At 47.1% G+C, this 25,052-nt stretch overlaps 1 protein-coding gene across 4 annotated transcripts; it reads right to left on the reverse strand.

Moving 5' to 3' along the window:
- Positions 1-10,200: 10,200 nt before the first annotated feature.
- LOC137453616 (neuropeptide Y receptor type 6-like) lies at positions 10,201-18,835 on the reverse strand. Of its 4 annotated transcripts, none has more exons than XR_010990426.1 (5): positions 18,582-18,835; positions 16,343-16,434; positions 16,219-16,251; positions 13,978-15,269; positions 10,201-12,647 (listed from the first exon to the last, which is right to left on the reverse strand). XR_010990426.1 is itself a non-coding variant. In XM_068163002.1 (4 exons), the coding sequence occupies exon 4, from the start codon at positions 15,249-15,251 to the stop codon at positions 14,130-14,132; it is 1,122 nt and encodes a 373-aa protein (XP_068019103.1). In that variant the 5' UTR covers positions 15,252-15,269; positions 16,219-16,251; positions 16,343-16,434; positions 18,582-18,835; the 3' UTR covers positions 10,201-14,129. The 4 variants fall into 4 exon arrangements, 2 of the variants coding, with proteins under 2 accessions (XP_068019103.1, XP_068019111.1); XR_010990427.1 differs by having other exon boundaries at positions 10,201-10,630; positions 12,555-15,269; XM_068163002.1 differs by having other exon boundaries at positions 10,201-15,269.
- Positions 18,836-25,052: the final 6,217 nt, after the last annotated feature.

A 25,052-nucleotide genomic window follows, 5' to 3' on the forward strand; every position in this document is an offset into this window, starting at 1 on the left:
GAGTCCCCATCCCTGGAGGTGTTCGAGAGGGGATTGGATGTGGCACTTGGTGCCATGGTTTAGTCATGAGGTCTGTGGTGGCAGGTTGGGCTCAATGATCCTCGAGGTCTCTTCCAACCTTAGTGATACTGTGAAACAGGGATGCACACTGCAGTGTGTACCCCAGAAAACACTAGCAGCAAATACACCAAGAAGCAACCACTCCTCCTACATGTGTGTTGATTTAGCTCTTTTTCAGAAGAGTGAGCAATTCTCCTAGCTGAAGGTATGCCTCGAGCAGGTAGTTGCTGTGTTATTTGGTTTGCCCAACCCAGCCTCTGCTCCAGATATGCCCAAAGCACCCTGCTGCCTTGGCCAAACAAGAGTGGCTAATGAGGACAGGCTGTGTGGTAGCACTTTTATGATGTGGACAAATAATAATTAGGGGCTGAAGCAATTCCATCAAGCCTTGTGACCCAGGTGGAACTATGACTCTGGTCTCCAGAGATAAAAAGACAAAATGTCAATACCATAAAAGAGTGAGACAGGGGAGAAAAAAAATTGGTTCTTTTTCTTCCTTCTTCTCCAAACTGAGCAAAATTGTTTCCTGAATTCAGGGCTTGCATGTTCAGCTGGAGGCCTCCAGGAGAAAAAGCAGGTGGGAGTTGCAGATTCACTGCTAGAACCATGAGCAGGATGGTGTGGGACTCGTCAGACAGCTCAGACAGTTCGTGCATGAAGCTCAGGGGCTTTGGGATTCTCTTAGGGTTTGCTCTAAATGTACATAAATTAATTGCTAATAGTGTCTGAATGCTTTCCTTCTATCTTATGGTGGTGCCAGTGTAAGGGGTGGTAAATCAGCAGGCTGAGGAAGAAGGCTTGGCACAGTTCTTGTGCAGGATGCATTGCAGGTGCTCCCAGTGCAGAAAGGAATTGCTGGCCCTCACAGGCTGCTGGGAATCACCGCAGAAAAAGTAGGCAGGGACAGGAGTCTAGGGCTGAGTTTGTCCTGGCCTTTTGTTACCTTTCACATGAGGAGGCTGAGCTGCAGGGCCTTGTCTTTGTCACGTCCAACAGCATCACATCTTGGAAGGATTTGAAGAGCAAGAGATTTGCCTGGGGAAAGTTGTCCTGCTGCAGTGCAACTGCCCTGATTTCCATCAGGTTGGAGCCAGTTTTTCACCAAGGGTACTGCTGTACCTGTGTCTTCTGACAGTCTTGTGGAGAATGCATCTTTGTGGCTTGTTTAGCTTTTTTTTTCCCCTTCCAGAGGATGTGAAGATGTTCAGCTAGACGTGGAAGCAGGCTGTGTAATGAAGCATGACAAACTGCTTTAGTCTGACTGTGTGCTCTCTAATATCAGATCAATCAACCATCTGGCTTGGGAAACTGGAATAATCTCAATTAACAACGTGTGTGGATCCCTTTGGGAACTGCAGTTAGCTGCTGAGCTCTCTGAACCTTCCCTTTCTGATGCAGAGCATCCCTGAAGAGTGCTCCACTTCATGCACACGTCCTTCACAGCAGCTTGCTGCCAAGCCCTGACAAGACAGGCACCAATCAATGGCATATTTTTTCATGTGAGAGAGAGAGAGAATTTCAGGGAGCCTCCATGCTAATGTCATTCAATGGAACAAACAGCAGACAAGGGCTGAGTTTGGCTCCAGGAGGCTATCTACACAGGCCCTGCATCTGCTGCGCTCTCTGAGCTTGTCCCATCCCCTGCAGGAGGCTGTGGTCATGGACAGTGCATCAGGTGGGGTGTTGCTCTTCCTGGGACCATTTCCTTTTGTATGTTTGGCAAATCCTTATTGCTGTGACACTGTAAGGTGCTTCTGAACATGCACTTGGGAGGTTGAATGTCTTGTGTGTGAGTCATTTTGAACCTCTCTGAACTATAAACTCCAGCTGAATTCCCTGCAGCAGGAGAGAGCTGGAGTGGAAGTGCAGCACCTTTTTCATTCTAGCTTCAAGTCACTCTTCACTGACTTTGGCTCTTGGTGGTTATTGTGACCAAAAGTTGACAGCAGTTGTTCTCATCCTTTCTGCAGGTCAAACCCCACTTTGTGCCTCTCAGATGCAGACCACAGCTCTAGCTGTGTTGGGTAGGCTCAGTAAGGAATTAGTGACTTGGCCCAAACTAGCCTCTGAGATTTTGTGAGCCATGAGCTGTGCCCAAGAAGGCACTGCAGACATTTCCAGCAGATGGACCTGCATCTGGTATGAAGAAAGGCTGGTCATTCCAGAAAGATTCTCTCACCCAGCAGTGTCAAAGATTGCCTCTTCCTGCAGGCCTTGCCTTGGTTTTGTCCAGGCTGTTTCAGAGTTCCCACCCTGCTTTGCCTGTTACTGAGCAGAGAAGCAAATCAAGTGCCAGTGCCTGGCCAGCCTGCAGTCTTATAAAGCAGGGAGAGTTGCTTTGTAAGGACTAAAGGGGAAAAAAGTAAAGAAACCCAAGGAGCTCTGCCCAAAGGACATTAACTTATGCCTTCCACAAGTCCCAGCCCTTGTGAGATTGCTTCTCCATGAATGCAGAGTGATTTCTTGATGTTGCTTTTCAATGGGAAGGGCCAAGGCTGTGCACAGGAGATGTCCCCTATGTCTCTGTCACCCCCCTGGGAACACTGCAGCCTTTTGAGGCTTTTTGGCTAGTGCTGCAAAGTCTTCACTCCTGCATCAGACTAAGTGCTGAGCAGCAGAGTGAAAAGGATGTGGTTTATGCAGCCCTAATAATTTCCCTTGAAGGACTCTCTCCAACCCCCCTTAGAGACCTATTAACTAGAAATCCAGCAATTTATATAGAAAGGAATGCTTTTAGGTCAACTGTTCTTTTATTCTTAGTGTCACCTAAAGCTGACACTGGGATGTGGGCAGCTTTGAATGAGAAGGATTCACCAGAGCCTGGCTTCCCACCAGCCTTTGGAAGCTGTGCCCTTGAGGGGCAGTCACGGGGTGGTGGGCCCAGGACTGGCCAGTCCTCAGGAGGTCTGTTTGTGCTGCAGAAATTGCCCTTGTGCTGATGGTGGATGTTGGGTCAATGGTGGAATGAGGTTTTCAGGAAGTGAAGGACTCATTTAATTGCCTAGAGCATGATTTGCTTTCTTCCCAGCTGGATAAATAATGCCTAAATCAAAGCACATTCAAATCCATAGGTTTGCAAGCAGAGCTGGAGAGAAAGCAGTGGGGTATGTGTGGGTCTAAGGAATCAGGCAAGGAAGAACAAAGGCTGTGAACCTGTATGATGCAGGGACTAAGAGGGATCATCTGAAGGGTGCCTGGCACCATGCTGGTTTGACTACCAGCAAGAAAGGTCCATGGTGTGGTCAGCAGAGCTCTTGGCAGGGCCCAAGCCTTGTTTTTAAACCTATCCCTTCCAGTTCCAGTCTTTGAAGCTAGAAATAGCACAGGCGTAGCAGCAGCACCATATGGTGAGCAGGGGGCTGGAAATGGGGGCCAGGCTGTGTGCTCTGTTCAGGTGATCTCATTTCAGTGCTGAGCAGTTTGTTCAGCAGCACCCCAGGCCTGCAGCTCTTGGAGCGAGCACGGCGCTGATCCGATTGTGTCCAGGGGGGCATGCGAGGGACAGCTGCCTCGGCCTCCAGGCTGCCTGCTCTCAAGGTAAACCAAATAAAGTCAGGACAAAAGGCTGACACATATTCCTGAAGATTACATGTGACAAGCAGCCTCCAGGCATATTTAATATAAAATGTAGAGGGCAGTCATTTGCAGGATCTCTGGGTTCTGGTTACCTGAGGCAGCCCTGCTGCTCTCTGTACCATCTACTGAAACATTCACTTCCAAACCCATAAGGGTCCCGCAGATGAAATGGGCAGAAAACTACTTTCTGTTGATTTCAGCCCTGCTTGGGTCTTTGGGGAAAAAAAAAAACCACCAAAACTTAACTAAATTCCTTTTGCCTTGCACCTCTGCCCAGACATACTGAGCTCAGGAGCTCCACATCACATCTGCTCACCACTGCTTCCCCAGCGGCTGGCAGCCGGAGTGGCCTCCCCTGGGAGCTTTTGGGTATTCAGAGAAAATTCAATTCCCAGTGGACTGGGACAGAGAAAAGAAAAGGAAAAAAATGCTCTGGGGTGGAGAGATGCAGAGCTGGAGCTGGCAGCAAGCTTCCCAGTGGTTAAGCAACATGCCATGGCAGAGGGGCAAGCACTGCTGGCTGTGCACACCCGCACGGCTCCTCCGGGGCCAGCTCTCCGAGCAGCACTTTCCTGCTGGACTTTAGTTGGGTAAATGGATGATGACACTTCAGAAAAAGCAGTGTAGCTTACTGAGGGTTAGCCTAGATCATCTCAAGAGCTCCCTTCACACACCCTCAACCATTCAGTCATTCTCCATGGTTTTAAAGCCTTCTTAATGATTCCACTAGCAGTTTTGAGCTGGTTTTCCAAGAGCACAAGCAGCAGTTACTGTTTCATGGCAGCAGATGTGCTCTGACTCTTGATGACATTAAACTGTTCATCATTTTCCTTTGTTCCTAATTAGGTTTTGTTCATAACTTGCTGTTGCTGTTCTCAAACACTTTTTGTACAGCTGCTGCAGATCCCCTCCATGCAAAATCATCCTGAAATTGTTTTAACACTAACTCCATGCAGCCTTTTAACACAGCTTGGGGATTCCTAGCATCTTACTGCAGCATGTGTTTTACATTTGGAAAGAGGAAAGGACTCAAAGCTGCCTAAGCAAAGATGAATCAAGTCTGAGGGTGGTGAGAGACTGGCACAGGTTGCCCAGGGAGGTGGTGGAAGCCCCATGCCTGAGAGTTTTTAAGGCCAGGCTGGATGTGGCTGTGAGCAACCTGCTGTAGTGTGAGGTGTCCCTGCCCATGGCAGGGGAGGTGGAACTGGATGACTTTGAGGTCCCCATAGCAAAGGTTCTCCAGCCCCTCTGATCATTTTTGTGGCCTCCTCAGCTCCATGTCCTTTTTGTGTTGGGGGTTCCAGAGCTGGACACAGGACTCTAAGGAGGCTCTCAGCAGAGCAGAGGGGCAGAATACCCTCCCTGTCCCTGCTGCCTGTGATGCTTTGGAGGCATCCCAACACAGGGTTGGTTTCTGAGCTGCAAGCACATGTTGCCAGCTCTTGTTGAGCTTCTCCTCACCTGACACCCCCAAGTCCTTATCCTCAGCACTGCTCTCTATCCATTCTCTGCCCAGCCTGGATTTGTGCTTGCAATTGTCCTGACCCTGGTGCAGGACCTTGCACTTGGCTTTGTTGAGCTTGACGAGGTTTGCATTGGCCTTTAAGCACACAACAGAAAGCCCTCACCCCAAACCAAAGCACAAACATCCATGGCTGGTCTGCTCTCCTGATGGGGATGGGAAGAAAGAAACTTTTTGTTATGGTTCCTCAAAGGCTTCCAGCAGGCCTCTTTGGTTGGTTGTGTTTTAATTTCAATGTAGTGGCAGGGCTGGGGTTTCCTGGAACCTCAAGCAGCAATTATCTCCCTCTGTTTGATGAACTTTCAGTCAACTCAGATTTTCCTTTTGGATTCAGTACTAATTCTGTGGCCAATTTGTAGAGGAATCTCAACTCCATCTCTAATTGGAAGCCAGCAGTTGTGCCTTGCCAGTCAGTCACAGGACTTCAGTCAGTGCATCCAAGGCTGAAGGGTGGTGTGTCAGTGGGGTTGTCTGCATGCCCAAGCACAGCACAGCTTTCAGCTGCTGTTAGCTAATAAAGAGCACTTCAAGCTATGATTATGCTCTCATTTGCCTTAGCTTTTGGGTTTCTGCCCAACAAATGTGGGGTCCAACACTGGCTGGCTGTAGGTTCTGCAGTGCTCCAAGGCTGTGGAGAGTGTGGTCTCTCAGGATCACATTTATGGCCACTAACCCAGACAGTGACATTCAGAGCTGCTGGAGTGTGACATTTGCCACAGCTCCTCCCTGCTCCAGGCTCAGACAAAGAGCTGGAGGCAGACAGTGCCTGCAGGACAGCCCCATGGAGAGCCAGTGTCAGGAGAAACCCTTGGCTGATCTAGGCAGAGATCTGGTGTGGGGTGAAATGGCTGAGACAGGTCCCAAGGAGGAGATCTCTCAGTCTGCTTTCTGCCCAGTGCAGCAGTGAGTGGTGTGCTTGGTGAGAGAACTCGACCTGCTCAAATGGTCAGAAGGGTCTGTGAATGGGAGCTGGGAGCCATTTGAAGTGCTGGACAGACTCACACCATGCTGACAGCCTTGCTAGGCTGACTGATAAAACTGTTCTCTACCAATAATCCTCTATTAGGCCTGGATAACTTCAGGGAGGTTATTTACTGACTAATTATCCTCCCAAAGGTTTATCCTGTGGGTGTGTAGTGATGTCCTGCTGACCTTTACTTTGGAGTTCCTCCAAAGAGAATAAATCTACAGCCACCTGGTGAAGATGTCAAGTGCCCCTCCTGCAGCAAAGCCACAGTCAGGTATGTTCTCAGAGCAGCCCATACTCTTGGGCTCTTTGCTGTAAGACCTAACCCAGTCTTACACAAGGAGGCTTGGGGTCCCTTGCTAACACCTTAGGCACCTGATGGCCATGTGTTGCTGCAGGGAGAGCTGATGTCTGTTACCTCTTCAGCCATGGCTGCAGTGTGTGTGTGGATTTCCCTCCTGGGCATGTGAAATGTGAAATGGTTCCTGTGCCCTTTCATCTTTGCAAAGATGTCCTCTGTAGATATGATCAGAAAATCATAGAATCACCAACTTGGGAAAGACCTTAAGAACATTGAGTCCAACCATAACCTAGCACCAACCTGGATGCAGCTGTTAGACCTTTTGCTGCTCAAACAGATTTTATCCTCTGAAAGCCTGGACAGTAGCCACAGAGGGCTGAGACAATCACACATGGACGATTCCAGGCAGTTACTCTTCTGAGGCTTGTAAATTGTATCCCCATTTTCTTGCAGAATCTTCCTGAGTCTCTTCCAGGGTCTGAGCTCCTGTGAGCATTCATCTTGGCTCTGCTCTTCTCCACTAAACTCAGTTTGTTGCTTCCCTCTTCAGAGTAAATCACCTTCCTCCAAGCCCAGGCTGTTTGGCATTCAATTCTGCAGGCAAAGCGAGGTCCTTCAGCCATGGAATCTCTCCAAGAGTCAGGAGGAATGGGTAAGGACTGCTGGGTGATGGTCCAGTTCCTGCAAAGTGACTTAAAAGGGGAGGGGATGGCAGCTAGATAGTTCTGCTGAGGAGAATTCCAGAAGAATAGGATAATTGGCTCCAGAGAGACAAAAGAGAGGATGAGGACTGTTCTGGGATCTCTTTTCTTGTTCCACTCCACACAAAACTGCTTGAATTTTATTCTTGCCTCCCTTTACTGCTCATCTGTGAGAAAAGAGTGGCTGCATTTGCTTAGCAAAATCACCCCACAAACCCCATCCCCCTGAACCCAGCGATCTGATCTGGGCTTAGATGGGCTTGGCTGGCCCCTGAGCAAACGATGGAACGTGGTGACCAGACTGCAGTCAGAGGGTGAGTTTAGTAGTGCTTATGCTGGCAAATCCTGAGAGGGCTTCCAGGTAGAAATTCAAGCATGAGATCCCCTGGCACAGCTATACCATCCTAATGATTTTAGTCCCCAAAGGAGTCATTTTGTTGCCTGCTAATAAACAAACCTGTTGGCCTGTGCTGAGGGTGAGAAAGAGATTTGAATGTGCTGGTAAATGTAGCTGTGGCCTGGCAGTTTGTGGAGGTGGAGGCTGTGCAGCAGCCATGACAGAAGTGTGTACCTGGGATGTCTGAGCCCCTGAGCTGCCTGCTCTGGCTTCATGGAGGTAAGCACAGCAGAAATCTCAAGCCTCACAGGGGAGCTGCCAAGGGAGTATAAGTGATTCTCTTTAGAGGGACCTCGAACTTTGAGAGGCTCTCTGACTCCAGTAGCCATTCTTGGTGGGAAGAACTAATTCCTGTAGCTGTTACCTGAATTAACAAGTCTTCCTCACCAGGTATGAGGGTAAAATGAATCCTGCACAGAGACTACCTCCCCACAGGTGCCAATTCCATCACATTATGTAAATAGTCTGTGACTAATAGAGGAGCTGGAGAAAGGAAATAAAAGGCATCAGGCAGTGCATTTGCATGGGAACCAAGCTCTGTGCCAGAGGAACCTTGTTTAAAATGAGTGATAGCAGACAAGTTAATTCTAAGCTTGCCATCCTGGAACATTTTAAAGTGTCTGATTAGCATAGAATTGCAAGGGCAGTGTTGTTATGCATTTATGGAGTCTAAGAGGTCCCCCTAAGTACATCTGCTGCCCAGCTCACCCTTTGTTGGGAGGTCACTCACAGCTTTGCTGCACAGAGTTGCTCTCCTCTCAGAGTGCTGTTCAGAACAGTGAAGGAGACAAACAAATATTCATATGATGGAGCAAACTTCATGTACACCTAATAGCTTGGCTCAGCTTTCATCTCCTGTGCTGGGCCTGGGGAAGGTGGAGTGTTGAGGTAACAAAGGGGAAAAGGTGAGTCTGACGGCGTAAAGAATGAGCTTTCCCTTGCCAGGCAAACCCTCTTTTAATTCCATTAATCAACATCCAGAGCTGATGGCCAGGTTGTGTTGGCCACTCTGTGCATCGTGTCAGGCAGCTCTCACCCCTCCCAGCCTGTGCAAGGAGGTGAGAGCTTGGAGGACTTGCCGCAGTCAAACTGCGCTACTCGGGGAGCCTCCAGACTGCCTCGTAGCAAAAAGAGCTCTGTCAGTGGTGAGGTTTTGTCATCTGCTTTTGACTTTGCTTTTGCTCTGCCCCATAGGCCTGGCCACAGTGCTGCAGATGTTTTGGAATGCCACTCCTGCCTGCAGCAGTGCAAAGGTTTAGATGCATTTCCAGCAGTGAGATGGGGACACAGTGTGGCAGCTTGCGTGCAGGTTCTTGTTTGGTTTTTGTTTGCTTGACCTCGAAGGACCCCAAGTGCTGGGGCAAAACTGCTGTGTCAGCTCTCTGAAGCTCTGGGTGGTGGACAGCATCTGCTCCTGCTAGTCTGAAGCTGTACATCTTCTGATCAGGTGGTGCAGAGCTGAGCCTGTGCTGCTGTGTGTGTAACCTTCAGTGGGGTGGCAACTTCTTCCAAAGCTAGAAGTGTAGTAGTCACCTGGGAGACATTTGTCCTTCAACATTTGGCTAAGATGTCATGGAGGCCAAAAGGGCAGAAGCATAATGGTGTGAAGTTTGTTTCTATGGGGATGAAGGCTAAACCCAAGGTGTGTTTGCAGAGGTGTGGAGTAGAGCTTGCTAAAGATCTGTTGCCATTTCCTTACCTGGCCACATGTCTGCAAGTTTGTACTTACCTGCCTGCCATAACTTCTATTTCTGGGTGAGATTCAGACACCTTTTAGATGCAAAATCTATCCCCCTGAAAGGCAGCTCTGGTGTTCTCAATGTTACCTCTTGCAGTACAGGTCAGTGCAATGGTGACTCACAATCATGGCAGGGTGAAACCTTCTTGCTTTGCAACTGCTGCAGCTGTGAGCTAACATTAGAAAAATACAATGTGGAAAGCAGAAGCTGCTTCTCATTTGCCCACTGATCAGGGCTGGATAAAGTAAAAGCAGCTCATCTTCAAGGCTGGAATCTGTCCCAGTAGTCTGTGTCACTGATAAAGCCCAGCAGCTTTTATCAGCTGTGATAAAATATTGATGATGCAGGCAAATGTGGTAGGACTGTTTGGGCTTAAGCAAGGAAAGCTGCCAGTGTCTTTCCCCTACTTAAATGCTGATGAATTAAAGCACAGTAGTAGCTGTTGCTTTGGAACTGAATGTGTAGCAGCTGGGCTGCAATGCAGCACCCCGAGGAGCTCCTTCGCTATTTGTGCTACAGAGAGAATTTCCTGAGCTGCTGAAAGGAAACTTCCACACTGGCAAAGTGCACAGAGTATTATGGGTACCTGCAGAATGCCTGAGCAAAGAGTGTTCTGAACACATGGATTGTAGCTGAGTGCAAACCATGAAGTACCACAGGAAGAAGTCACTCTGCCCTTGAGGCATAAATTCAGTTGAGGTCTGTGTCATGACCTTCACCAGATGTATGTCATCCCTCAGAAGGTTCTCTGTCTGGGTTTAAGTCCTTCTCTCTTCTGGAAACCATAAATATCTAATTTTCCCCTGGCCTTTGTTTGTCTAATAAGTGAACATATGAAATGCTAAGCCCCCTTCCAGAGCTGTTTGCATGAGCTCTGTCCTATCAGGATTAGAGGCAGTAAAATTTACCAGCTGGGCACCGTAGCAGTTTCACACAGGGCAATATTTATTTCTCAGCAGACAGGGAGGAGTCAAAATATTTATTTAAATAACACACAGCACTGGCACTGCTTCTGTCCATGTACATCACTGCAGTCAAGGATCCATTGAGCTGCCTGTTCAGCAGGATCCTTTTCACAAGGGCTGCCATTTCCCAGGTATTTACAGTTCAACCAACCAGCCATCAAATACAAATACAAATACACCTAAGGATATATTCATTTACAGGGATGTTTATGAGTTTATTGATCTGCTCCACACGGCTGAACCACTTGAACAAAGCTCTGCTGCAGGCTTTTTAAGCAAACATCGCTGCTAAGGCTTTGTTTGTACATTGGGATAGCTGTGTGGAGGTCAGGCTCCCCCTTTAGCCTTCTGTAATCGGTTCCATGGCTCTTTTCCCCGGGGAAGCTCACAGTCCTCAGCTGGCTGCATCAAGGAACAACAGTCTGGTGAGCATGGCTGGTGTAGTTCTGTCTACTTGTTACACCAGTAAAATCAGGGGAAAGGAAGTGCTCAGCATTACCTAACACAGGCAGCAATCTTTAATGCTTGCAGGTTACAGTCACACACATCACCACCACACACCACCACGAAGTCCATAACGCTGATGTACTAAACCCAAGTAACTTGTCTTTGTTCCTTTCATTATCAAGGCCCATTCAGTCCTGGGAGCCACTTAAGCCCAGTTCACACCTGGGCATCCCAGTTGGGCCTGACCCATTCAGTCCTGGGAGCCACTTAAGCCCAGTTCACACCTGGGAATCCCAGTTGGGCCTGACCCATTCAGTCCTGGGAGCCACTTAAGCCCAGTTCACACCTGGGCATCCCAGTTGGACCTGATCCATTCAGTCCTGGGAGCCACTTAAGCCCAGTTCACACCTGGGCATCCCAGTTGGGCCTGACCCATTCAGTCCTGGGAGCCACTTAAGCCCAGTTCACACCTGGGAATCCCAGCTGGGCCTGACCCATTCAGTCCTGGGAGCCACTTAAGCCCAGTTCACACCTAGGAATCTCAACTGGGCCTGATTCAAACAATAAGTACTGTCTGAGATGTTTGCCATGATGAGAACTGAGACAAATCTGGACTCCTGTGCCTAATATTAACAACTGAGGGTACATTAGGAATGTCACATGATTGTAAATTTCTCTAAGCATGGAACCTGAAGCTGTAAATCATGTGCTTAAATATGAGGAAGATGATGGTAGAGGTTTGTATTCCATTCTGGGAGAAATCCATCTGTTATCCCAGCCCTCCAGCAGGTGTGGCACTGCCATTTGTTAAAATGCTCTGCTCAGTGGGTGACCTTCTGACAACATTTGGTAGCTTTCTCTGTGGGTACTTGGAATCTCCAAGGAAATTGGAAATCCTGGATCAGATTTGCTCTCATGAAGTAAGTGAAGTCATAGATAGAGTCAATAAGGTTGGAAAAGACCTCAGAGATCATCAAGTCCAACCTGGAGCCAACTCCATCACCTGCCCTTCACCAAAGCAGGTCCCAGCCCCTCTGATGGAGTGTCTGCAGTATTGCTGGCTGTAAGTTACTGCTTTCTGCTTGGGCAAATACCTGCTGTGCTGGACAAGCAGAGGGTTTGTAGCAGCAATAAAGGGAGTCCAGTGACTAGGGATTGAAGTTAATGGAAACAATTAATACTAAGATACTCTGAATAGTCCAGTGAGCCTTTATTAGGGAGTTATCCCTCTCCTGGCCTTTTTTTCTGATGCACAGAGTAGATGCTTAAGTGATGGTTCATGAGCTCTGCTTCACACCACTGAGATTTGATCTAATGAGAAAGAAAATACTAATTCATGCTACCACTAATGCAGTCCTGCCACTCAAATACTTGATTACCCACGTCACCAGTGCTGCCACCCTTGCTCTTGGGAGTGCTGCTGCCCCCAAGACTTCAGTGGCATTGGGCACTAGTAGAAGTCAAGGAGGTCTTTTTGCTCAGTGTGTGTCAGGAAGCACTTAACAACCCAACATACCTGCAGGAGCTTGGGAGGCTCTTCCCACAGAGCTCCTCTGGTGAGTTGAGTGATGCAGACAGTTTGCACTGAGGCTGCAGCTACAGAACAAAAGAACTGAGGGAATCCTTTAAGAGCTGTGTGAGTGCAGAAAGTAATGGTCCCTACCCAAGAGAACTTTACAGCCTTCAGGTGAGTCTCATTGTAGCTGAGTCCCCAGGGAGCTGATTGTAACCTGTATGTTCATTCTCGTTGCTTAAGTGGGGCATTGGTAAACTGCTGGATTTAAGAGAATAAATTGCAAGGAGTTTTATGTAGGAGGGTGATACTTAGAGCTGAAAAAGAGAAGAGGCTGTAGCAATACAGGTGACTAATTATATTTACCTTGAACAAGAGGAAGCATGGTGGCTTGTAGCACTGAAGTGTTCCAAGTGTGGTGTTTAAACAGCCTGATATTCACTGATTATTTGTGTAGCACTGCAGCATGGATGAAGAATAGGTTTGGTTATTTTTTCATGGCCAGACTGGAAAGTGTATTGTGAAAGGTTTTACTTTGTGAAGGTTGAGTGCAGCATCACACCTTTAGGCTTCTGTGCACTGTGTAACAAAAGGAATTCATTCCAAACACAGGCCAGCAGAAGTGACCACATCTGCCTCACGTGTGGCCACTTGCCAGGGCAGAAGGCTGGGCTAAGATCTTTTTGAAGTTGAACCACAAACCTCATTTTCTACTCCAAGAGGAATCTGAAGTCTGGGTAAGTAGCTAAAGAGAATTTACCCTCAATTTGTGGTGTGTCTGTTTGATAATGGAGATTCTGGAAGGTGTGTCTTAAAGACCAGTGATGATGGTACCAGAGAGAGCAGTAATGTGGACTGGTGGTTTGGAGTAGAGCACAATGCTTTTAGGAGAAATTTCATCTTGAACATCAAATGGGGGCTGCATTAGTGCTCAAAACCAAACCAAACAAGCAAAAAGACATGCCAGTTCTGGCCCAGTCAGAGAATCACAGAATTGTCAGGCTTGGAAGGGACCTCAAGGATCATCCAGTGCCAATCCCCTTGCCATGGCCAGGGACACCTCACACCACATCAGGTTGCTCACAGCCACATCCAGCCTGGCCTTCAAAACCTCCAGGGATGAGGCTTCCACCACCTCCCTGGGCAGCCTGTGCCAGTCTCTCACCACCCTCGTGGTGAAAAACTTCTTCCTAACATCCAATCTGAATCTCCCCACTTCTAGTTTTGCTCCATTCCCCCCAAGTCCTTTCACTCTCTGACACCCTAAAATCCCTCCCTAGCTTTCCTGTAGCCCCCTTCAGATACTGGAAGGGCACAATAAGGGTTTCCTTGGAGCCTTCTCTTCTCCAGACTGAATACAGTCCCCCCTGTAGAATACCGTGTCTAGGCTGAACTGGTACTAAACCAAAGCAAACTGCATGCTGAGGCGGAAAGGAAGATGGTTGGAGGCTTAGGATCACTAAAAGTGTGAACTGCCCATAAACTGTCATCCAGAAGGGAGGGAGGTGGGAACAATGTGGGGCTGGGAAATGGAAAGGCCAGAAAACAGGATGTGGTGTGGCTGATGGAGTGAGGAATGCCCTGGTATTCCTGGATTGCTTGGGTGAAGCCAGGGTGGACGACTGAATCAGTGGCTGAAATGCAGATAGTTTTATCGGTGCTAAGGTAGTATATCAGTGAGTTGGGAACTGTGGATTAAGAGGGATGTTAATACTGTTTACAATTCATTGTTATTGATCTTTAAGACTCTTGGAAGGTGTTTATTAGCAGTAATGCTGCCATAAAGTACCTGTTAACAGGATGCCTGTGGGAGCATAATCCTGTTTTTGCAGAGCTAAATGGCAAAGACTTCCTTTGAACCCAGCAGTAACAGGATCAGGACACACAGACAGAGGCCATCTGCAACAAAATGTAAAGTTTTGGAAATGCTGTTGGATTATTTTAGACATCCACAGGGGGATTAGTTAGTCTCAGAGATGCCTTAGATGCATCGGTTTGCAGATTTGACAGGGCAATGTTTTCGTATTCCTCCTGCGATGCTGAGCATCTGCAGTGGTGGACTAATACCACCAAATCCTTCTGTAAGTTCTTGTTAAGGTAGCCATAAAAGATGGGATTGATACATGTAGAGATCATGGCCACGAGGTGGCAGATTGTAAACGCTAGGTTGTGATTACAGCTCATGAGCGCTTCGTAGTTCCAGTCAAAAACAACATTGAAGATATTGAGAGGCAGCCAGCAAGCGGCGAAGGTGGCAACGATGGACACCAGCATCACGTTAATCCTTTTGTTTTCGCTCAGCCTGCCCTCACTCTCCCTCATCCTGTCTATTTTGCAGTGTCTCCTTCGAAGACATACAAAGATCTTGAGATAGCAGATAAAAATAAAGCCCAGGGGGAAGCAGTACTGGAAAACCAGCAGGGCAGTGGTAAAAGTCAGTTGTGCTGCAACAGATGGCCAGGCTTCGATGCAGGCCACCTTGTTCTTGTAGAAATCGCTATGGGAAGACAGATGTTCGAAGGGTTCATCAGTTAATTGGTGAAATATCAAGAAAGGGATGGAGATTATGAGGGAAAAGCCCCAGATGAGAAGGATTCCCCAGTGAGCCTGGGAAATAGTAGGCTTCCAGCCACGTGGGTTCACAATTAACTGGTACCTCTCAACGGCAATCAGTACAAGGGAGAAGGTGGAGACCGTGACGGACACACTTTGTGTGAAAGAGGTGATTTTACACAGAGCCTCCCCAAATATCCAGTAGTCCATTAAGGTGTATGCAACTGTGACAGGAATGCACATGATGCAGATCAAGACATCTGATAAAGAGAGGTTGGCAATCAGAATGTTGGTAACATTTTGAGCTTCTTTCCGCCTCTTTATGATAACGATCAGGCAAAGATTCCCAAAGAGCCCCACCGCTGTAACTAACGTGTAGGCTGTGATAAGCAGGAGTTCTGCAAGGAAGGACAGTTGGCATGCTTCAAAGTTCAGAAACTGTGAGTAGCTAATGTTAGAGGGGGTTTGATTAGAGAGAATCTCACTGGGGTGCTGAATGGCTTTGTCCATCCTGAGGCTTCTCCCAACCTATGGACAAAACCTGGTGTTACTTAGAAGACACTTCAGAAGGAGCTTTCCAAGACAATGATTACTGTGAGCCTGTTGGTGTCCTTGAAGTTTTAGGCCAATCTAATCTTATTGATTATTAGAGAATTGGAAAAGCCAGAGAGTGAGTGTTAGTGGGTTTGCATCTATGTGGGTGGAGGCTGATGCTGCCTCTCTGACAGAGTTAGGGACCTGGAACTGGTGGTGATGTGTCAGGCACATCAGAGACAGCTCTGATCACACTGCTCTGCACATTTCCATACAAATCCTCTTTTGCCAGCTGGGGATAAACTTTGCTTTTCAAAGTCAAATATTTAAGATCTGTCTCAGCTGAAGGTTTAAGGAATTCCAGTGAGGATTGGCTGTTGCTTTTTCTGATCAGCAAAGAGCTGGGTCCTGCCATCACCTTGCTAGCTTAGCTATCACACACATTTTCTAGGGGTACAAAGCAGTGTGAGATAATGCAGCTTAATCAAAGTGCTGAGTGATATTTAACACCTCTATGAACAACATCTTCCCTGGAGTTTCCTGTTCTGCTCATGTATTAAAGATCAGATGGCCTTCTCCCCCCAGTCTCATCTGATAATAATGTGAACCAAGGATCACATCTTAGTTACACAGACAATTATCTCCATAGCAGGAGCTGCCAAAGGTTGCCTCATTTCCCTACACACTGCTCACTGTTTACAAGGTTGATGAATGACAGCCCCAAAATGTTCTGTGGGTAAATGCAAGACTCTGTGCTCAAGAGACACAGAGCTGATTCTCGCTTCAGTTCTAAATTAACCAAGTGTCAAGCCAAAACTTGATATTAGTACAGATCTCTTGCTGCAAAACAGACAGCAGTGGGAAGAATTAGGTTCAGCAGAGTATCTTGATGGGTTTGAATTTATCACTGAGTTAGAAAGTTAATCTTAAATCAGAAGCTCACCAGCTTTCTGGCCAGCCAGAGGTTGTTTCCAACCTGGGGGAGGAAAAAAAAAGGATGTGAAGAATTACTTTCCAAATTTAAAGAGAGATAAGTATGATCTACCTATATACCTTTGAAAACTCACCTGAGTTCCTTTCTGAAGCAGGAATTAGTGGGAAACTATCTGGAAGATGTTCATTCTTCACCCCTAGTAACAAATATCAGAGCCTTGAGAGCCTGTGGAGAGAGGAGCATGAAGCAGCAGTGGGAAGAGGATGCAGGAAAGGAAGAGGAGAGGTGGATGGTTTATTATTACTAGAAATACTCCACGTGTACATTTGCCAACCTTTGAATAGAAATGATTGCCACTATTTAATTACTAAGGAGTGAGCAATGCTTGGCTGCTTGCATCAGACTAAGCACCAAAGCCAGGGTTCAGCTGGGAGCTATGATTCTGTAACTCTTCACGCCCAGGCACTCAGAGAATATTCTGACTTGAGTTCTGTCCTGAGCTGCTTTACCCTGATACTTCTGCCTGACTTAAATTTGGGTGTTTCAAATTAAGTTTCTAAAGGGAATCAAAGCCACAACCACCTTTGGAGCATTCATTATTCTTGTTCAGATGAACATAAACTGTTCAGCTAGCGTGCTCATGTCAGAGTGAGAAATGTCTGTAGATTTAAGTGACTGTATGTGGCCCTGATGTTCCAAATATGACCCAGCCGGTGGTCAGGGGCTCACATTAAGTCCTATAGTCTCCCTAAATAACCCAACCTGGCTTGGTTACAGCCCTGTTGAGGGGATGGCATAGAAACCTGTCCAGTTGTGCTGCAACAGCTGCTGAAGTCTAGTGCCTCAGATAGTCTTTGTAGTCCCTCACAGCTGCTCCTGCTCCAGGAGGGCGAAACCAAGAGCTATGTACCCTACTGTGTGTGCACCAGCTTGCAAAAACTCCTCTCCTAGTGAGTCTGGGAGAGGTGAAAGGGGTTCTGAAGCCAGCAGTCACACCCTGCAGAAACTGATGATGATGCTGGGAGACAGCACCTTTAGGCAACCGATTTCCTGGCATGCACTGTAGACCACTTCTCCCTGGAGCAGCACTGGTTGGGTTTTTCACACAGAAGGATGCATGTGCTGGAAGAACAAGAGGGCAGCCAGTGGTGAATATTGCCCTGATGAGCTTTACTGCCACTCTTGGCAGTAAGGGTCTGAAGTCTGGCTGCTTGATCCTAAGAGTGATCTTTCTCTTTGCTCTGCCTTTGGTATTCACCAGACTCACACAGATCTGAGCCCTGCCCTTTGAGGAGAGGTCAGCATTAGCAGGGGAACTGGCTTGGAAGCAAGAAGCCTTCAAAGACAAGCTCTGCTCTTCCTTGCTTTTTATGTGAGCAGGAGAAGCTGTGGGGACTCAAAGGACATGAGGCTGAGCCAGGTTTGTAATATTTTCTGCACTATTTGCCAAGCTTGCTTGGCTGCACAGCACAGTTTGCTAGAGAGCGATGAATGTCCTCTCCCAGGAATTCAGTGCTGCTGGTGGGGCTGCTCTGGCACTTTGTGCTGGTAAGGAGAAGTCTCTGTACTGACCCTATGATCAGTTCAGCTTTAGGCACACTGATCATCTACATTGTCCTATTTTTCAGGGGGGAAAAAAAGGAGAAGAGATTAATTTCTTGTCATTTGGGTTGTGCTGAGAGTTAAAAAGCTTAGTCTGTAGTGCCTGTCATACTGCATGGCAATAGGCCATTTACACCTGTCTTATTTAAACATCTGTAGCATAACAATGAGTTCCACAGCACTTCCTGCAGCCTGTTGAACTCCATTGTAATGCAGAGTGGCACTTTTTCAAGCTAATAAATATCAGCAGAATCAGCATCTTTGAACTGCAGCCACAGCTGATATCAGAATGAGACTGAAGAAGAACTAATCACTTCAGCCCCTAATCCATGCCTTCTGAAAAACCTTCTCTACCAGAGAGAGAGTTTCACACTAAGAAAGGGTAATCGACTTTGTTTCATCCCTTCAGATACAGAAACATTACTGAAACGTGCATAAGCAAAAGCAAATCAAGAGCCTCATCTAGGATAAAATGAGATTTAAAAAGGCTTTCTGCTAGCCTAAGATAAAATGAGATTTACAAAGGCTTTCTTCCCTAAGTATTTTCTTACCTATGTCCAAGATGCATAGTCCCATCCCTTCCAAGTGAGCAGTAAATGTTTTGGTTGCAGACATGGTCTGTTTATTAAGTTCCAAAGTATTGCATTGATAGAACCTGGAGGATACTTCCCATTCAGTTTTAAGTACAGGCTGTACACGAGACAATAATCCTTCCAAAGACAGATTTCGGTAAGTTTGGACACAGTTTTATGGATGTTCCGACTTCTTACCTGATGAAAAATTCAAGTCATATCCACACTGCCGTTAACAGCTTTGCTTTTCCCCTTTTGAGTTAATTACAGAGCCAGCAAACACATCTCCTTTGTGTCTGAAAGAATCCAAAGCAAAGCCATCGGCTGCTAGAGCAGCACTTAAACTCTCCTTTCTTCTCCTTCCGACAACAAACCACAGCCTCGCAATTTCCGACTGTGCCTGAATCCGGAGAAAGGCTGCTGCGGAATAGAACAAGCTCTGGAATCCGAAAAGCGTGGCACGGCAATGAGCAGGGAGGAGAAAGGAGCAGTAGTCATGGGGATGGATTTTCCTGCGCTGCGTGGCTTCCCTCCGCCCTGTCAAACACCTTATGCAATTTCGGTTATCTTATCTCCTCTGGCGGGTAAATGTTTCCCTTCTGTCGGATTTCATACACAAACATCTGCAGATGGCTTATTGCTTTGTGAGCTGAGGCAGATAGGAAAAGACAGTAAGCTGTTTAGAGAGAGCATGCACACCCTGTTGAGTGTATCATTGGCTCCATGGCAATTAAGATGCTCCTATTTTCACTTTAAATTGCTATTTTCGCTCTTCCTCCGGAGATGTAGAAATATTCCTGGAGAGCAGAGCGTGGCACACTACCCCAGCACGTGTTGAACAGGAGCTGCTCTGCTATTGCTGCCTTTCCAGTAAAAATCTGCACCTTTCATAGCTGCTGCCTTACAAAAACCAGCATGCTGTGTTTCCCTGCTAGGTATTTAGAGTGGGTGGTCATGAGGCAGGAAAGGAGCTGAGGAACTGCTCCTTCTCCAGATGGGCTGTTTGGTACATAGCTTTTTAAACTCTTCAGTTCACACCTGGGTCCACTTAACCCCCAGTATCCCAATCTCTCTCTCTCTGAACCATCCTGTGGTTCTCCAGCAGCAGAAGCAGGGTCAGCAGCAAATAGCCCAGGGTTAGAACCTGGGAGTGGACTCAGGAAATGAGATTATGATTCCCTCTTCAATTAGAAAAGTAGAAACTCACAGACAAAACATTTGAGAGGATGCTGGAGTCTGGCTTAGGCAGTGTGCCTGCATTTGAACAGCAGCAGGATTTTGGGCTGGGCAGGCTGCTGCTGTACCCTGAGTGCAGGTTAGGACTGTCTGAGAATACAGCAGTCTTTTGTCATGCTGCTGTATGGGGAGAAAACAGGGCTGCAGGGAGCCTCTGAGATCAGCCAGCCAAACCTCCTGCTTCTGCTAGGGCTGTACCTGTTCACGGTGTGTTTGTCTAACCTGTGTTTTAAACATCCTCAGTTAGGTATTCAAGTGACTAATCTGCTGTTGGGAAAATTTCCTTTATGCCTCCCCCTAAAATTTCCTCTCTTTACCCCACTGCTTTTTATCCTAGGAGTCCCCTGGGACTCCTGACGTTTTAAGCATCAAGTAATGTGAAGATACTTTTCTAAAAGAGGAGGCTCAGGGGAGCTCTCATTGCTCTCTACAACTACCTGAAAGGAGGTTGTAGACAGGTGGGGGTTGGTCTCTCCTTCCAGGCAACCAGCACCAGAACAAGAGGGCACAGGCTGCAGCTCTGCCAGGGAAAGTTTAGGCTGGAGGTGAGGAGAAAGTTCTTCACAGAAAGAGAGATTGGCCATTGGAATGTGCTGCCCAGGGAGGTGGTGGAGCCACTGTCCCTGGGGGTGTTCAAAAGGGGATTGGATGTGGCATTTGGAGCCATGGTTTAGTTGTCAGGAGGTGTTAGGTATTAGGTAATAGGCTGGACTTGATGACCTCTGAGGTATTTTCCAACCTGGTTGGTTCTATGACTCTGTAAAATGATTCTAGCACTTGGTGGGTTTGATTATGTCAAAACCCAAAGCTTTTCCAAAGGACTTCAGAATTTCTGCTTCTGGTTGTAGAGGAACCCAGGAAGAGGATCAAGACCTCAAAATGAAATGTGCTAAATAAGCTCCAGAACAGATCACAGCAGGTGGAATCTGTTGGTAAGGGAAAGAAGTCAGTAAATAAAAGATATTCTCATTCCATTCATGGGTTTCAAACAAAGGTCAGGCTGCTTATTGATGGAGGCTTCTGCTTCTCATCTAACTCTGCATGCAGTCCTCCATCTGGACTTAGACATCTTAGACTGGACATTAGGAAAACTTTTTGCACAGCAAGAGAGGTCAGGCCTTGGAATGGGCTGCCCAGGGAGGTGGTTGGGTCACCAGCCCTGGAGGTGTTTAAAGGTTGTTTGGATGTGGTGCTTGGAGGGTGAATTTTGTAGAGGAGAATTATTGGTTGGGCTTGAGGATCCTGAGGGTCTTTTCCAACCTGAATGATTCTGTGATCTGTGGAAAGGCCAAAGTGTTTCACCTGTGATCCCCTCACCTTCACACTTGCATCAATCTGCTGCCTTCTGTGGATTGCATTTTGTAGTAACCAGTTGTGAGCTGGATTTTATCTGATGTCAGAGGCTTGTGGTGGGTGTAGCTGCTCTCTGTGTGTTGATGCTGAAGTCAGAGGTGTGTATAGTAAGTGGAATCAGTGGCTGTGTCTGGAGGGATCAAGGTGTCTTGTTTTCAGGCAAATGCTGTAGCATCTCTGTGCAAAAAAAGGTTAATGGATAGCAGAATTGCATTAACTTTATCTAAATGATGGTGTTATTTCCAAAGGGTTCAACATGGAGTGATGGAAAAAGAGCCTTTATCAGGAGACATTGGTAGCTAACTGGAAGGCAGGGCTCAGCTGCAGTGGGAAGCAAACTTCATGTGTGACCTGATAACAAAAAACTAGAATACGTTGCAGATAAGGCTGCAATTGACTTGCCAGCCTGGGGTGTAAATTTAGTACCTCTGCCTTTGTGGGATTTCAGCAGCTCCAAGAGGTCTCTGTTCATAGGAAACAGTAGGAATATTGAGGGGGTTTTTAAAGAGTGTTCTTAGAGGTTTCTGTCTCTGTTTGGGAAACAAACAAACAAACAAACAAGAAACCTCAAACCAATGTGGACTGTACTGCCTGCCAACCATTATACTTCTTGTCATCTCATCACAATCATTCCAATACAAGCCTGATCCTAAAGGCTTTCCAGGTATGATATTCATCTTGAAATAAACTGGAACATCTTTTCCAAGCCTCTGGTTTTACAGCTGCTGGAGGCATGACCTCAGCTTGTGTAAATGTTCCTGAGCTAGTTTTAAAGCAGGTAGCAATTAACCATGAAATCACAGATCTGAGGGCACTGTCATCTGAACCTGCCAGCTCATAGCTGAACAGAAGAACTTCTTCCCTGAAAGGGTTGCCAAGCCCTAGAACAGGCTGCTCAGGGATGTGGTGGAGTCACCATCCCTTGAGGGATTGAAAAGCCATGTAGATGTGGTGCTGAGGGACATGGTTTAGTGGTGGACTTGGCTGTGCTGGGTTAATGGTTGGACTTAATGAGCTTCAAGGTCTTTCTCAACCTGAATTGTTCTATGCTTCTGTAGTGTCCATGTCTATGAAGTGCAGTCTCATCCTGATTACATTGAAGCAGTTACTCTGGCTCCCAGGCTATGGCATATGAACCATGGGCAGTGTAGAAAACCAGGTCAAGTGATTTAAGTGCCCTAGTAAAGAGGTTTTCAGATGTGCAGTTTGTCCCAGGGGCTGTTGTGTTGGCAGCTGCCTGTTGGTGACAAATTCTCTGGTGCAGAAGTTCTCTGAGCTCACTTCTTGCTTTGGCACTTGCACGATTCCTCGCCCAGCAGGAAGCTCTGCTGCTGGCTGACCACTCCAGCCTCTGGCTTTTGCTTAGCTGCTTCTCCCACACCGCTGTGCAGCAGTCCTTGTTCTTACCTGGTGCAGCCTCCTCCTCCAGCAGGCAAGATTGAGTAGAGATGTAAACACAGGACATCTCAGCTTCCTAGCTGAAGGAGTTCTTTTGCAGCAGCTTGGCTAAGAGCTGGTTCAGTGACCTCTAGCATCTCAGAAGGCTCTGGAATATTTCTTCCTCATAAGTATTACTTTTTGGAGCTCTTCAAAGAGGCAGAGAGGAATAAGCAGGAAAATCTCTTATCTTTGTGCCAGATGTGCTGGTTGATGTCAGGAAAGTAAGGTAATATGTTCTGATGGAGGCAAACCCACAGTCCCTTCCCATTTCCCCATTTTGTGGCAAAAGCAACACCCCCACGAGGTATCTTCAGCAGAGAGATTATGATTTGACCAAATGAGCAACATCTGAGTCTCAACTAAGAACTCCCTGTAAATTTTTCTCCTGAGATCATGCAGTGAAGAAGGATGGATGTCTGTGTGTGAGCTGGAGCACTGCCCCGTGACTCAGAAGCAAGCACTCAGGTTCACTCCCTGGCATTTAGGTTTCACTCCATTGTATTTGCAGACAGCTTTGCTGTGTCCTTGATGTTTCATTCTGGTCTGTGCCTCTCAGGCAGGTCATGCTTAGAGTGAGAAGTCAGCTGGTCTGAAATCTGCTGGAACTGTCAATGAGTTTTAAAAATCAGTTAAAAAATCCTATCATGCCACCAACTTTCATCTGATTCCTGGACCTCATTCAGCTGGCACACACTTGAGCTGGAGAGTGATGCACTCTCTGGCTGGAAGGTCAGGTTTTGGGTCAGCCAAGTTACATTTCTTACTGAAAAATTAAACAAAGAGAAGGTATGTGAGCAATTCTAATAGGACATGACAGCAGTCATTCATATTGTAGGACAGTTCCCACTTTCCAAAGCCTGATTCAGGCCTTTGCAGCTTTTCAGAACTTCTCCAGCTGATGTTTTCCAAGAGTGAGCTCTGCCACAGGTGAGTTATTTCAATAGCTCACAGATCATAGTATCATAGTATCAGTCAGGGTTGGAAGGGACCACAAGGATCATCCAACTCCAACCCCCCTGCCATGGGCAGGGACACCCCACACTAGATCAGCCTGGCCAGAGCCTCATCCAGCCTGGGCTTAAACACCTCCAGGGACAGGGCCCCAACCACCTCCCTGGACAACCCATTCCAGGGCTTCACCACTCTCATGGGGAAGAACTTCCTCCTCACCTCCAGCCTGAATCTCACCACCTCCAGCTTCATTCCATTCCCCCTAGTCCTGAGACCCTGAGCAGTCCCTCCCCAGCCTTCTTGTAGCCCCCTTCAGATCCTGGAAGGCCACAATGAGGTCACCTGGGAGCCTTCTCTTCTCCAGACTGAACAGCCCCAACTCCTTCAGTCTGTCCTCATAGGAGAGGTGCTCCAGCCCTCTGATCATCCTTGTGGCCCTTCTCTGGACACCTTCCAGCACCTCCAGATCCCTCTTGTAATAGGGGCTCCAGAGCTGGAGGCAGTACTCCAGGTGGGGTCTCACCAGAGCTGAGTAGACGGGGAGAATCACCTCCCTCGACCTGCTGGCCACACTTCTTGGGGGGGAATGGGATAATTTCTGTCTCTGTTCTCTTTCTATTCCACAGCTTTTTTACAACAACACTGTGAGCACTAAACCCTGCTGTTCCCAATCCATGGCATTTCTCACTCTCTTAATTGTTAATGAAGAAATCCTGAAACAATCAAAAGGTTTTTCCTGTTCATCTCAGCCTGTTTCAGTTTCCCTACATGTTTCACACTCTAGTAATGGGTTTGATTTTCTGAACTAAGAATATCAATTCTGGATGGCTATTTTGTGCCTAGAAACCCTCACTTCTGTGCACCACCTCCTTTTAAAATCTCTTGAATAAGCATGAACATCTTACAGCTAATTTCAAGCAGGTACACACTGAACTTCGTGGGGAAAGTCCTCCTGCTGATTTCAAACAAAGCTAAATGTCAGGCATGAAAGAGCACCACGAAAAAACACCCTACAGAGGTTCTGTGGAGCGAGAAATAAATGAGGTCTAGGAATAGCTAATGGGAAAAAAAAAGGGAAGTAGATTTTAATTGAACTGGAAAATTCATAAAGACAGACTTGTAGAAGAAGAAGATCAGAGCATGGCTGAGACTGCTGCTGGCTCCAGGTCTTCTTTTGGCAAAACTTATGATCCTGGTCTGTCTTGGACTAAGATGCAGTGAAAGATCCACCCTCTCCCAGCTGCCACAGCAGTGCTGGGTTCTTTGATCCTCTACAAGAACCCTGACTCCTCAGACGGTACTTTGCTCTCTTACTTTCACCCCATCACTCCAAATTCTGACCAGCTCCTACATAAATGTTTAGGAAAGGGAAGAAATGAAATAATCAATGATGACAGAAGAATGGAAAGATGAAAGAGGAAAAGAGAATCTGAGCTTCAGGGGGAAGGGGAAGGAGGGCAAGATTGAAGGAAAATGATAATGGAAGTCCAAAGAAAAGGATGCAGACTGAACTCTCTGATGACTTTCTGCTTCACCCTTCTCAAAGCTGAGTTTCTTTGTCCCTCCCCTTACAAAGGGCTCAGGGAAGATTTTGTTCAGTGGGATGAACTTTTGGTGCCACTTACTGACGAAATGGTTCCTGTGGGTTATTCTGTAGTTACTTTTTTATCTCTAGAGTACCTTATTTTG

Source organism: Melanerpes formicivorus, unplaced genomic scaffold, assembly GCF_026170545.1.
Source record: "Melanerpes formicivorus ecotype bairdi unplaced genomic scaffold, bMelFor1.0.p_v2 SCAF_2, whole genome shotgun sequence".
NCBI classification, from domain to species: domain Eukaryota; kingdom Metazoa; phylum Chordata; class Aves; order Piciformes; family Picidae; genus Melanerpes; species Melanerpes formicivorus.